General features: G+C 30.6%; 2 protein-coding genes across 2 annotated transcripts in view; one reads left to right on the top strand and one right to left on the bottom strand.

Annotated features, from left to right (window-relative positions):
• LOC106689898 (brachyurin) overlaps positions 1 to 4,292 on the top strand; it is a 9,729-nt gene extending 5,437 nt beyond the window's left edge. Inside the window, exon 4 of the mRNA XM_067046696.1 lies at positions 3,929 to 4,292. Within this exon, the coding sequence (XP_066902797.1) occupies positions 3,929 to 4,292 (364 nt within the window). The remainder of the gene's footprint in view (positions 1 to 3,928) is intronic.
• Positions 4,293 to 7,510: 3,218 nt separating this feature from the next.
• Positions 7,511 to 13,966, bottom strand: LOC106689899 (uncharacterized; the record flags this gene model as incomplete). The annotated part of the gene is given in 6 exon segments (XM_014435110.2): positions 7,511 to 7,683; positions 7,771 to 7,801; positions 8,028 to 8,101; positions 9,843 to 9,963; positions 13,824 to 13,862; positions 13,938 to 13,966. Coding segments are annotated over 6 exon segments (350 nt in total), but the record flags the coding sequence as incomplete, so codon positions are not given.
• Positions 13,967 to 14,816: the final 850 nt, after the last annotated feature.

Here is a 14,816-nt window from a genome sequence, read left to right on the forward strand (position 1 = left end):
GAACAAAACTAACCAATTTCATAGAATCTTCTTTTGATGATTTTCTCAACAAACTAACACTGACTTTTGGCAATCCTTCAAGAAGCAAACACAAACGTAACAAAGCATTGGTCCTCTAACAGTTTTTTTACTTACTTCTCATCCACCGAAGTGTGTTGTTTAGCGATCCAAACAAGAAGTCCCTTATTCTTCTTAGGTGATTCTTTGATGTCCTCTTTTTCAAGATGTCCACCCTTGGGCTAGACAACAGATAATGAGGACCTTTTCATTCAGGAAACATCATTTCCCGCACGTGCCTAAGCGACGAATATTCCAGAACCAAGTTTTCTTCCTTCCCTTCTCTAGGTATTAGTTCTCAACATCGATTGTTGCACTACGGTTTTGAGTTTTTTCTACTGATTTCCTTTATGAATAATTTTCTTTAATACTTATTCTTAACTTCTATTTTTTCTTAAATGTATTGTAATTTCAATTATGATGGGAAGTTAAAATAAAGTTTTTAAAATATTTAAATCTGCTCAACATGGCCGCGATTCAACGAACTTTGGCAAGACACATCCCACCATCTTCTTTTGAATAACGATCTTTCCACTCCATATTTGACTGAACATAATTGGTTAGCTTTCTTTTTTGGTTTAACAAAGCAATTGAACAATATTGAAATGATAAATAAAATAAAAATATATTAAAAACTCTTTATACATAAAAATATACTATTTACACAAAAATATATATACAAAGATATTACAATATATATATGTAAAAAAAATTAATAATCGTAGGGCTGTTACCTCTCTACAATATAGATAGCTCCACACTTACTGTTAACGCCATAATATAATTACGTTGTAAATAATTGTAAATAGTATTGTTAGTATTTAGTTTTATAGTTTTAGTTATATAGTTTTATTAGTATTTAATTTAGTTACATTTATTTTTATTTGTATTGTTTTATTTATATTTAGTTATTTGAAAAGAAAAATGTTTAAATATATTTGTTTGTAATAATGAGTAATAGAGACAGTTGCTAGGGGTGATCATTGTTGCGTCACCTAGCGACGGACCGACCATCTTAGTTTTTTGGAGCAGTTGCGACTAATAAGTGGCCCTGATAGCGTCCTCAGCAGCCCTGTCTGCGTTTATAGTTTTATAGTTTGGACATTTCTTGAGTGTTTTAGTCGTTATTACAGTTCGAAACCAGACCCTTTCTGCGTTTCTGGCCTTTGAGTGCAATATGACTTGTTGCTAATCAATCGGCTCATATAATTAATAAAAACAACTAGACCCTGTCTGCCCTCAATGAGTGCCAGTGTAGCCATCTTAGCTTTTGGGACATCGACTGTTTGTAAGCCATTGCACCAACTTTGGACCAGTTTGAGAGTTGCAGCGGAGTATTTAGCAATGGAGCTTCTACCTGCACATCTCGACAAGCAGAATATCTTCCTCTGACCTATCGGAGTGGATTAACCGTCGACCAGTATTTATTTTACATATTATTTGTTTTTTTGTAAATTAGTTTATTTTATTTTAAATTTCATAATTTATCTAATTTTATTTTTATTTTTGCTTGTATGTTTTATTTATGTTAGTTTTTTAGTTTTTTTTTTTTTTTTACCATGTTTAAATTGAACCAAATAAATGTTTAATCTGAGCCAGTTTGTTTTATGTTCATTTTTAAAGCCTTCCAACAAAAAGGCATAGTCGATTTGAGGTGGCTTTAACACTTACTATATAGGTATCACTGTAGTTCCTTATGTTCATGTGGCTGATTGTAAGGTTTTAAAATGACAAAAAATGTTTGCAGTATGTGAGTTGTTGGTATCCTTTATTACAATTATATTGATGAATGAAAAGATCAATCTTTATTCTGAGACACTTGGTCCCCTACGAATTACAATTATGAACAGACTTATGAAGCTTTTGTCTGGCTACATTAAATTACACTACAAGTTCACGGAAGTTTGATATTCTAGGAGATGGATATATGGTTGATGTTTGAATGAGGTTAAGGAGGAAGCTTTGCGGATGGACATAGGTAAGGAATTCTAAAATGAGTTAGCTCAGACAGCAAAAGTTTTTCATAGGAGGCAGTTCTGTAGGTTGGGATATAGAGATCATTAGGTTGGGATCTTTTGTTTAATAGGTTAATGGATAAACATAGGGTAAGGAGCTCAATGATGTAGGAAGGTTTATTGGTTATTAGGGTTTGATATATAAATGTGCCAAGGAGGTATTGTCTCCGGATACTAGGATAGAGCCAGCTTTGCTCGGAACAGTAATGGGAGATATGGGAACACCTAGGAATACCAAAACTTAATCTTATAAAACAGTGAATTAATCTTTTTAATCTCTGTTCTTGCTCAATCGATAGTCCTCTATACATTAGGCATCGATCGTCGAAATGTGGCAGAATAAGGGAGGATACTAAGAGGTGATGAGTACTTTGAGGAAATGAATCATGGGATTTTAGGAGCTGTTTAATTATTGAGATGGTTTTTTGAGTTATTTGGGAAATGTGACTATTCCATTTCAAGTGCTAATCAAAGGTGACTCCTAGGTTCTTTATGGTGTTTTGAAACTGAATTGGTATGTTGTTGAGGTATGATAATGGATAGTAAGGAAGGAAATTAAAGAAGGGTTTTGATCCTACGAGAATGGCCTAAGTTTTGCTGGATTCAGACTCAATTTATTTTTAGTAGCCCAATGGTGTATGTTGTCAATGTCATCCTTGAGCTTACAGGATTCCTTGTTCAAGTCAGAAGGATGAAAAGATATATATATTTGTAGGTAGTCGGCATACAGATGGTATTGGGAGTGTTTAATAGCGTTAGGTAAGTCATTTATATATATGGAGCATAAGGTTGGTGAGAGAGAACCTTGAGAGAGAAGTAGTGATGATGAGGGGGGTTTATTAGAAACAACTACGGCTTGGGAGCGGAGAGACAGAAAGGAATGAAACCAGTTCAAGGAACTATTGGACAGAGATACATTGTGCAGTTTGAGAGAATAGTATGATCAACAGTTTTGAAAAGTCGAAGAGGATGAGGATTGTAATTTTTTGTTGGTCTATAAAGGAGTAGAGGTCTAGGGAAATTTTTAGCTTAGCCGATTGGGTGGAATCACCAGAATGGAAACCTGATTGGAAGGGATTAAGGACAATATTTTGTTCAAAGAAAAAGGTGAGTTGAGAGTGTACAAATCTTTCCACAGGTTTGATAGGATGGAAATGGGCCTAAAATCAGAAGCTATAGGGGGGCATGGGACCTTATTCCATGGTCTTACTAATACTTTTTTCCAGGCTGTAGGAAAAATGGAGTTTTGAAGGGAGCAGTTGGAGATGTGTAGAAGAGAAGAAAGGATGACAGATAGACTTAGTTTTATCATTTTTACTTGAATTTGGTCTTGTCCAACACCATTCATTCGAGATTTGAGTACAGAGGCTATTGGGACATTAAGTGTTATGTGAAGGAAATATAAACCATCTGGGTTAAATGGAGTTTGAGGAATAGGAGGGGAAGATTGGTGTGTCTCAGTCTCGTTCAGATGGGTTTCACTGAAAAATGCATTAAGCTCGTTGGGTGATACTTGTGTGATGGTGAGAGGAGGATGTGGAGCCGGTGATGGAGAATTTCCTTAATATTTTCCACTTTGTTTTAGGATCTGGAGTGTGGAAGAGGATATTATGAAAGTGCTTTGCCTTAGCATTCTAATTCATTTTTTCCCACATTCAATTTAATTATTAATTTTTTTATGATACTTTTTTTTATCTCTCTTAAATAGTGATCACATTTATATAATAAATATTCCTGGTACTGATCACTATAAAGTTTATTGGCATTTTATAAAAACAGCTAATATGGTTTTTAAAATATTATGTAACAGGAATAGCCACATATTTTTTACTTGCTATTAATGAACATTTTTTCAGGTTTGAGCAGAAAAAAGTAGTGTGTATTGAGGGAATGGTTGGTAAGGGACCGTGTATGGGTGATTCCGGAGGTCCTTTGGTTTGTAAAGGCAAAGAGGTTGGAATAACTCACATTGCCTTTAACAGAAAAAAGTGTGACCCAGTTTATGGTGATGTTCCTAAGATCACCTGCGGGCACGAAGACACTGTAGTCACTTACTCATTCATCTGCCCACAACTAGATTGGATAAGACAAACAGTTCCTATGGTCCCAGCGACACCTGAATCATGTGCTACTATCACTCAATGTAGTTGTAGTTTTTCTTTAATAACAATTTTAACCATTTTTGTTGTTTTTTCAGTAAATATATTTTATTGCATTTAAATAAACTTTAATGAAATATTATAGTTGAAAAGGAAATTATATTTACTTACATATGAATCATTTTACCATAACAATTTTTTTTTATAAACTTATTTATATATCATTGATGATAAATGCAGTAAAAAGGAAATATGCTTCCACTCAATATAAGTAGTACTCATGTATATATAGTATAAAATTAAAATTAAAGAGGAAATATAGACATAACATGAAATCACATTATTTTTTTTATATAAAACTTTTGATTATTATTATTACAGATAAATTTGTAGCAATAGGTAAAAAAAAAAATAATACTGTTATTACTACATTACTTGTTAATCAATTAAACCTCTTAAATATTCTAAATAACTAATAACTCAAGCACGTATCATTAGACAAGAATAAGATAGAATCACATTCACGCAGGCAAAAAAACAGAACACCAACAGTCTAATAAAGATTCACCTAATAGAAATACTACATCACTTCAAGATATCTCAACAAATGATAGAATTATATTTTATTTATTGTTTAAGAAAATTCCAATATAAGAATAATTAGCCACAACTGAATATAAAACACATATATCTACTATATTAAATTAAAATCAAAAGATTAGAAGTTGTTTGTATGAAATAGGTTATCAGAAGATGGTCCGGATAGTGTTCAACCGACTAATAAAATCTGTATTAAAGCCCTGTCGGACTATTTCAGTGAGGATACGACTTATCTGCTATTAAAGAACACTTAATTAAAAGTTTTATTTTCTCTTCATATTTAGATCCAAAACTAGCAAATAGGAGATTTACAATCAATAAGAAGTTCCTTCTTAATTTCGAAAGGGCAATAAGTTCATAAAATTCACTGTAGATCACAGTGAAAAGATTCAGATGGCCGGTGTGTTTGGAATATTTGCCTTCAGTTAAGCTGGAAGAGAGGTCTCATGGAGGCAGAATAAAATAATAACTACTTTTTAAGAAGATGAATCAAATTTGGATTGAATCTTTATGTCAAGTTTGGACAAGTGATTCCTCTGAGCTTGAAAAGGCCATTGAGAGACACTGCAAGACTATAGATTTTAGTAGATCAGATAACTATCAAAGTATTTATGAATTCTTGTTATTTACAAGTATTGCTATTTGATCCACATGACCATTGTTTATATGTGGTTTTATTTATACTATTGTCTTTAGTATATATATTTTATATGTATAATTATCTTTACACATTTTATTATTATATTAATTTATTATTAATATCTTTTGATTCTTATATCTCACTATGTTTATTTTTCTCCAATATTTCAGTCCCTAGGCCATTATCAGGCTTTAGAATTGATTTGTCCAAGTTATAAATTTACAATTTTTTTTCCAATCCCAGGCCACTATGCTCATGTGGATTATAAATACTTATATTCTCACTTCATCAGTTTAATTACTTAATTGTTTTATTTTTTAATCTACTTGGAAACTTTTTTTGGATCTAGAATAAAAAAAAGGAAATATCAAAAAATGATTTAGTAATTTTAAGTTAATATTTTAATTAATATATGGTTTATTTGTTTTCTGTATATTTGTTAGTATTTATTTGTTTTGCCGAGGAATGTATTAGTCTAGGCCCCAATCTAAATGGTGAAGTTCATTAATATTAGAAGGCCTCAGAAAATGTGTATTCAAATGGCTCAGGCACCATAATAGGGGGTGAATTGGCAGTAGTATCTACATGGTGTAGGGTCAACCTACCAACTACCTACGATTGGTGAGCTTTTAGGAAATGCGCCTAAAATCCTTGCTGGATGAAAATCCACTCTGCATGGTCTTGTAGGGGATAGAAAATCCTGAAAGTATTCATTTTAGATCTTACAGGAATGGTTACTACTCTCTGTAAGAATTTCCTTATAGTTGAAAGGGTAGTACGTTCATCAGAATTTGGCTATAGACCATAGTATAGTGAAAAAACTGAGATGGCCAGTGTGTTTGCCGTTAGTTAAGGTAGAGGCTATAGTGGAGAGGTCCTGTGAAGGTAGGATAAAATAATGACTACCTTATAAGAAGATAAATCAAATTTGGATTGAATCTCTTATGTCAAGTTTGGGCAAGTGATTCTCTCTGGGATTGAAAAGGCACTACAAGACAGAAGATTTTAGTGGATCAGATTACTCTATCAAGGTATTTATTAATCCTTACAATACATTTATGTGTATAACAATATATTACATAATAAAAGGAAGATGGTTATAATGAGCAAAGATTTCACCATACTCTACAGGGCTTAATCAGGACTAAAAAAAATACTAACAACTAAAAATATATAGCAGAGTAAGAGGATAAAATAATATTAAATAAAAGTAAACTAAGGCAGGGCTAAAAAATTATGTCAAAATTTTTGAAAAATTATATATAAATGAACAAAGTAAATTGAAGAAAATAAAAATAAGATGTACATTGAAAACTATAAGCAAACAAAGAATACAAAAAAAAATATTTGACATATAGTGACAAAGAAAAGTAGTAAAAAATAAAAAAGTAGATAAAAGAGAAATTTAAAACAAATATAGTACACATCATATTATGGAAAATAAAGGAAATAACAGTAAAAAAGTTCAAGAAAAAAAAGAAAATGAAGAACGGGGATTTGTTCCCCTGCAAAGTGCATTGAAACTGGCTCATAATAAATGTTTTTTTTTGGTAACTGTATTATTTTTCACCCCACTGTATTGTCTATCACCCATCTTACAATATCATATATATATTGCATATGCAAAATAAAGTATTTGCAAAAAATTAATACACACCAACATAAGATGATTGTCTGCTGATTGTGGTTCAAATATTAACCGCTAGGTCGAGCCTAAATGTCTTGGCCGCTCTGAAGTTATGATTTTTTCGGTGACCAGCAGATAGTAGCAGTGTCGCTAAAGTTTTATTTGTATTTTTTACTTAAATTGAACCAACATATGCAATGAGGAACCAAAATTTTAGTGAAATTATATTTTGCAAGATTTATCAAAAATGTTTTGAAAAATTTGTATTTTGCGACACAGCCCCAAGGTAGAGTATTCCATTATGAAAAAAATTATTAATACACCTAATAAAATACACATACAAAAAAGTTGTTCTATACCTTATTGTATATGTGAGTTCAATTAATAGATGGTTCTATGGATCTTGGAACAAAATTTCTTAATTTTTAATTTTTTTTTTATTTAAATTAAATATTGTGTAGTCTAATAATTATTACAGTCTTTTACTAGTATTTAATTAATAATTAAGACTCATTCTTCGTTACATATTTCTCAAAGATTCTTTTCTTGCTGCCATATGTTTCCTTTGATAATAATTAAAACTATAAAATTAAAATATTATCAAACATTGTTCGTAGATTACTTTCATGCTGGTACATGTTTCATCTGATAACAATTAAAAATAAAAAAAATAAAATACTATTATTGTAAGATAATTAAATCATTGTTAAAATAAGGTGAAAATATATTTACCATTTCCTTGCCAACCGTCTTCAGGACAATTCTAGATAAACAAAAAATATAAAATGTTATATTTTGATTTCAGTATCTACGCTAATAAATGCACTAAGGATTAATGAAGTTTATTAATAAACAAAAAGATAACTTTAGCATTTTTCAAATTTCAATTTATTTATATGTTAGAAATATATTTTCTTAAGCTTTTTTAGAAAACTATTTTTTTTTTAAGCAGATAATCAATCCTTCTAACATTGTAATAAAAAACTTACTAGAAATATATTCTTTCCCAAACATTTACTAAATTGGTAAGAACCACTCTTACATTTCGCCTCTGGTCTATAAACTGAAAAACAAAATAAAAAAAAAAATTAATGTCTTATGTTTATATGAACAATCTACATTTAAATTTTTTGGAACATCAGGATTTTTAAATTGGCCAAGATTTTATACAATATTCTGGACATTGAGAAGGTTCTGTTGCGCTTGTATCTGTGTTGATCATTTTTTAATGTTATTCTGCAGCCGACCTATTTGAAACTGTCTACTTTCAAAAACGATTTGTAAACCATGCAGACCATGTTGTTAAGGTGGTTTATTCAGCTTACAATCATATACTTTGTTTCATCTTCATTTACTTGTAAGCCAATTTCCTCTGCTTCTCTTATTATAGTCTTTGTGAATCTTACAATGTTATCATGGTTACTTCTAAAGGCTGCAATGTCGTTTGCAGGTTAGCAATGCTATATCCTATCCTAAACACAAATTCCAAACTAAAACCAGAAACAACTGTTCTTATATTTAAAACAATTCTCAGGCCACTGCTGATGAAGTCTGGGGAGCGGCATCCCTCACGAAAAGGAAAAAACTAAAATCTTTTCAAAATAAAGTCCAAAGAATCTCAGTTAATACTCTTTGGTTCATAAGAAATAGCCAATTGCATCGCGAATTACCTATGGAGTCAAAAGAGGATTACATCAAAAAACGGTTCATGAAGTTCCACTCCCAGCTGACAATTAAAGGAGCAGTGACCTACAACCTGGAAAACCCAACCTCAACCCGAAGACTGAAGCCCAGACTGCTACAGGACATTCTGTTATAAATTTTAATAAATATATAATTAATTCATAGTCACACTACCACTATTTTACTTTTTATTTATTCATTATTATTATTTTTTATTAATTTTCTTCTCTCGTCCCTTTTTCAAATTAACTTGTTTCTTTGTTTTTTTTCTAGAGGGCAATTGTTTGTTTTATTTAAGTGTACCAATATCATTATTTTTTGTTATTAATTTTACTTTCCTCTTTTATTAAGAAGCATTACTCTTATCTATTTATTTTATTTTATTTTTTCTTCTTTTATTGCTAACATTTCTAGTTAAGGGTGTCTTTTTTACGAGACTAAAAAAACCCGAAAGTGAAACATTAAAATCAAATTATCAGTCTTACTGTGCATTTTCATAAAAACTTTATTATATTTACGAACAAATAGTACAACAACTTATACATTGAAGTTGATAAAAAAAATAATTACATTTTACTAAGTAAAAAATCTATCTTGAACAAGTGTTGGAAAATCGAATTGTTTAGGTACTGGGTGTACGGAGTACTAGTATCTAAAGTTGGGTCTGGAAATTTATTTTCTTCATGAACCTATATCTCGAAATCTTAATAAGAGATTTAAAAAATAAAAAATAGTTTTGAACATATATATTACTTATCCACCCATACCTCGTTGGAATGCGCCTAATACTGAAACAGTGTATAAACATAAGTATGCATTTCACACTCCTTTTCTCTTAGACTACTCCTATGACGAGTCAATCGTGCCACACTTATAAGATAAAAAGTAGATCTAATATACTGAAAAGTATATACTCCCCTGATCTATAATACATTTATTACAAGCATCATCATTATTATCATGTAAATGTATGTACATCATTAATAAAACCGTAAAGGATTTTCCAAACCTAAGATAGAAGATCCTGCTGAGATTTCCAACTATTGTACTTCTGAAATAATATTAGTCAAAAAGCAATAATATAATAAATTGGTAGTAAACAGTAGCTATTAAAAACCTACAATCATTTATGGCGCACGTTTTGATGGTTTTGGTAATGTGTTCTCTCCATTGGGGAAAACTTTTCAATTCTTCATCATATTCACTGATTATTGCAGCTTCGTTAGGTTTCAAATCTGAAGTCTGAAAAGTTTCAGAAATATGGCTTTAATGGATTGTGAATTTAATTAGGCATATAAAAAATTATTTTGAAGGTGTAATTGAAGTGCGTCAAATTTGATATTTTGAATATTTTGAAGTCGAGTTAGCACTGTTATCTACAGTACAATTGAAACTCAAAATTTTTTTTTTCTCCAAAATCAAGATGAGTCAATTTTTATATGCCAATAACATGTAAAAAATTCAGAAAAATTAAGTACAAATTGAAATTTTTTATTTAAAAAAAAATTTTGTTAATAAACTCATAATTTGGACAGTAAATTCAACAAATAATTAGTAATTAATTTATCATTAATCAATCATTTTGAATATATTACAAAAAAGGCTTAAGATTGTATGGCCAGAGGCTGAATAATACTTTAGTTGAACAAGGTATACGTTAGGTCGCTTTTGAAATAAGACCATTTTCTATCACCTCATTTAACTTTTTTTTTTAAATATTTATTTATTGCTATTTACAACTGTACATTATAATACATTTAGTAAATCTGATCTCGATTGAATTGGAGTGTTACAGGCGTGTAGAGAAACTACCCATTGGTAGCGCTCTAATGACATTTTACATTAGCTGGTCTCGTGGCCATCTTCTTTTCAGGCGCCTCGGAGGATTGTCAGGAATGGAAGAGGATGCAAGGTTAGAAACTAGGGAGTTTATAATGGAAGGAGTGATATCTGGTTCGGGCTAGATCGGTTACATAGGGAACATTAAGGTCTTTATGTATGATTTTATTAGTGACAAAGTAAGGAGCATTGAGGATTGTACGAAGGATTTTGGATTGCAAGGATTGAATACGAGAGGAATTTGAAGGTCTACCTCATTTAATTTAGCACTAGAATATATTATTTTAATGTTCCATACCAAAAATGGTGTATGATTTAGTATTATTGGGCGATGACGAGGAAACTAGAAATAAATATGGCTACGTTGATAAAATCTTTTAAGGAACTAAGTCTGGAAATAAATACGGATAAAACAAAATATATGGTTAGCAGTAAAATACGAGCAATTTCAATGATATAGATATAGGAAATAGAAATACATTTAACAGGTTGAGACGATTAAGAAAATTGCTTCTATGGTAACTAGAAAGAACGAAATTTATGAGGAAATAAAAGCGAGAAAAGCTTGTTATTATTCAATTTCGAAATTGCTTATAGTACAAGAGCCCAAGAGGAGAAAAAAGGCAGTTATCTCATCCTAATTTTTGATTACTTTAATGAAAACAATCTATAATTAATAGTCAAAATTGATGAGTCTGCCAAGCATAGGTAGGGGGAATACCAAATGGCGGCTGTTTCTAAGTGATAAAAAAAACTAATTTTTTATTCGGAGCTCTATATCTTAAAAACTAGAAACAGCACAAGAAAACCTAAGAGAACGTCATTTAAATAAGAGTAAATTTTCTAGAATATGAGCCCTGATGGAGTTATTTACGTTAAATAGTTTTCGAGATATAGCTTTTTAAAAAGCAACATTTCATAAAAATGTTGTATGGGACGTACTGAAAGATCAGTAGTTAATGAATTTATTTTGAAAAATTTATATCTCAAAACCCATTTGACGTACAGATATCTATTAGTGCTCAAATGAAAGCTAGTTTAATGAGCTATAAAGTAGTTATGATGTTTATCTTCCTGGGAGTAATGGTTTACATGAAATTTGCTAAAATAAATTGATTTATAGTTGTTCGGACAAATTTTCATTTGCCAAATTTATATCCATATGTGAATATCATAAAAACTACTATCCTTACGAAGATAATTCTCATAAACTACTTTATAGTAAGTTAAATTTCCTTTATTTTGAGTATTGTCAGACATATGTGCATCTTATGGATCTAAAGATATATTTTCTCAAAAATCCAACATTTTATACGGACAACTAGAAATTAAAAATTTGTGAGTTTATTTTGTCAAATATCATAAAAACTACTACTCCTACAAAGATAAACATAATTAACTATTTTGTAGTAAATTTAACTAGCTTTAATTTGAGCGCTGGCATACATATGTACGTCCAATGATTTTTGAAATGGAGTTTTTCATAAATCAAACTATAAATCAATTTATTTTAGCAAATATCATGGAAACTACTATTCCTATGAAGATAAAGGCCATAAACCTCTTTATAGTCCATTAAACTAGCTTTAATTTGATTGCTAATAGACATCTGTACGTCACATAGTTCCTGAGATATAGATTTCTCAAAATAAATTAACTAACTGTTTTACCATGTTATATGTTGTATGTATATATCATTGTGAGCAGCCCTATTTAAAGTCATGTTAAATGATAAATGCATAAGAGCTCCTAGCGGATTTTCTAAGCAACTTGTTTAGTAACCTTTCCTTCCAAAACTTCATGTTATTGTTTACTTCTAAGTTTTTATTACATTAATTTATTACAACATGCCTAAAATATGTGAAAAGTAGAAGTGTAAAAGTTTGGCTGCTGATTATATTTTTAAAAAGTCTAAAACACAAGACAAAAGAAAAAAAAATACAAACTATGAGTAAGTACCTAACACGACAACAAATAAAATGGTGGCGAGCTCAGCTGGTCTATTTCGTGACGTCATTCTCCATTTAACACACCTAGTAACAGACTCTCAGTCATATTACATGTTACAAGTTAAAATATCATTTTAACTTGATAAAAGAAAGAAATATTTCTCCATTTAACATAAGTTTTTCTATTTAACACGCTTTAACATGTTAAACTAAAGATCATGAATATCCCTACTGTTTCAGAGGTTGGCCAGCTAGTCGTCGGGTATGGCGTGGTAGTATGGGCAAGCCAGGTCCTATCTTGCATGCCGCGATAGGTAATTTAAGGTGGGTTCACATTTGTGGCGTCTTTGTGGTCTTCCGGGATGCGTGGCAAAGAGGAGCATTAACAAATGAGACCCCTAACCCTGGCTTCATACAAAATAAAAAAAATCACCGGAAAATTCGGATTATGTAAATGTGAGTAGACCGAAGTGTAGGTGGGAGGATTGCGTCAAGACTGATTTGAAAAAAAAAATCCTTTGCACTATTTCGACTTGCGTTCGCTCTAAAATCGATTATTTAAACAAAATATTTATTAGAAAAAAAATTGTAATTAATATACTCTTGTTTAATTATATATAGTAGAAGCTGTTCGTACCCCTAATACTGTATTCTAGGCAGGAATAAATTTTATATTCGTTGTTCGCACTTCGTGAAACCCAAGAACAGGAATTATTATAACAACAGAAATATAAATATTTATTTGTGGAAGATTGCTAATTGACCGTGTCTATTAATAAATGGAATATGGTCCGGGTGCGGTCAAATTAAACTCAAATAGTAATATTATGTACGGTTTTTATTTGAGCCAACGTTTCGTCTCACATTGCAGGGTTTCGTCAGGGCTGTTTTGACGGAAGTCAAAGCCAGAGTCAAATCTGCCAACTCAGAGCCACTCTGCTTTGACTTCCGTCAAAACAGCCCTGACGAAACCCTGCAATGTGAGACGAAACGTTGGCTCAAATAAAAATCGTACATAATATTACTATTTGAGTTTAATTTGGCCGCACCCGTACCATATTCCATTCATAAATATTATTGTTTGAAAATTTCGCCTTCCAGTGAAATATGTGAATGTTATCTGATCAGCCTACTAGACAGTTATCACATACAACATTCTCTTCAACCGGTTTTCGTATTATTTTTTAAATTATAATCCTCTAAACTTATATTTCTATTCAACTTCTTATATCGTTCTACCAATAATAAATTTAGATTTGGTCTTGACCCTCCATATTTAGAAAACAATTTACTTTTAATTTAACTAAAACTTACCAACCAACGAGAAGCGTTGAAGTAACATTCTTCGAAGCACTGAAATACACACATATATAAATAATATTAATTTACTGTAATTTATAAATAATTATAAAATACAATAATACATACTTCATAGATTTCTTCGTCTTCTGGATTTGCTATACGGGCGGAAACATACAAATAGACATTAAACCTTTGTGCTTTGAATATATATACATATATGATTTTCTTATTTCAATATACAAATAAATTACAGAAGTAGAATTTTATTAACGCTTTATTAAATTTTAAAAACGCTTACCTTGTATCATATAACACAATTATTCAATGAGTCCAGAAAATGAAGCAAAAAATGAGAAAATAAACACAAAAGTTCTAGTACAAGAGCCCAAGAGGAGAAAAAAGTCAGTTATCTCGCCCCAATTTTGATTACTTTAATGAAAACTATGTATAATTACTAGCCAAAACTGATGAGTCTGCCAAGCATAGGTAGGGGGAATAAAAAATGTCTGCATTTTCGAAACGTTAAAAATGATTATTTTTTCATTTGGAGCTCTATATCTTCAAAAGTAGGAACAACACAAGAAAACTTAAGAGTACGTCATTTAAAGAAGAGAAAATTTGCTAAAATATGAGCCCTAATAGAATTATTTACGTTCAATAGTTCTCGAGATACAGTTTTTTATAAAAGCAATATTTCATAAAAATGTTGTATGGGACGTACTAAAAGATCAGTAGTTAGAGAATATATTTTGAAAAATCTATATCTCAAGAACCATTTTACGTGCTGACGTCTGTTAGCACTCAAATTAAAGCTAGTTTAATGAGCTATAAAGGAGTTTATTATGTTTATCTTCGTAGGAGAAGTACTTTTCATGATATTTTCTAAAATAAATTGATTTTTTATTTTCATTTTCCAAATTTATATTCATATGCGAATACCATAAAAACTACTACCCTTACGAAGATAAGTGTAATCAACCTCTTTATAGTAAGATAAATTTCCTT

The sequence above is a fragment of the Halyomorpha halys genome, unplaced genomic scaffold, assembly GCF_000696795.3.
Source record: "Halyomorpha halys isolate HHAL.00 unplaced genomic scaffold, Hhal_1.1 Scaffold1518.1, whole genome shotgun sequence".
Lineage (NCBI taxonomy): Eukaryota > Metazoa > Arthropoda > Insecta > Hemiptera > Pentatomidae > Halyomorpha > Halyomorpha halys.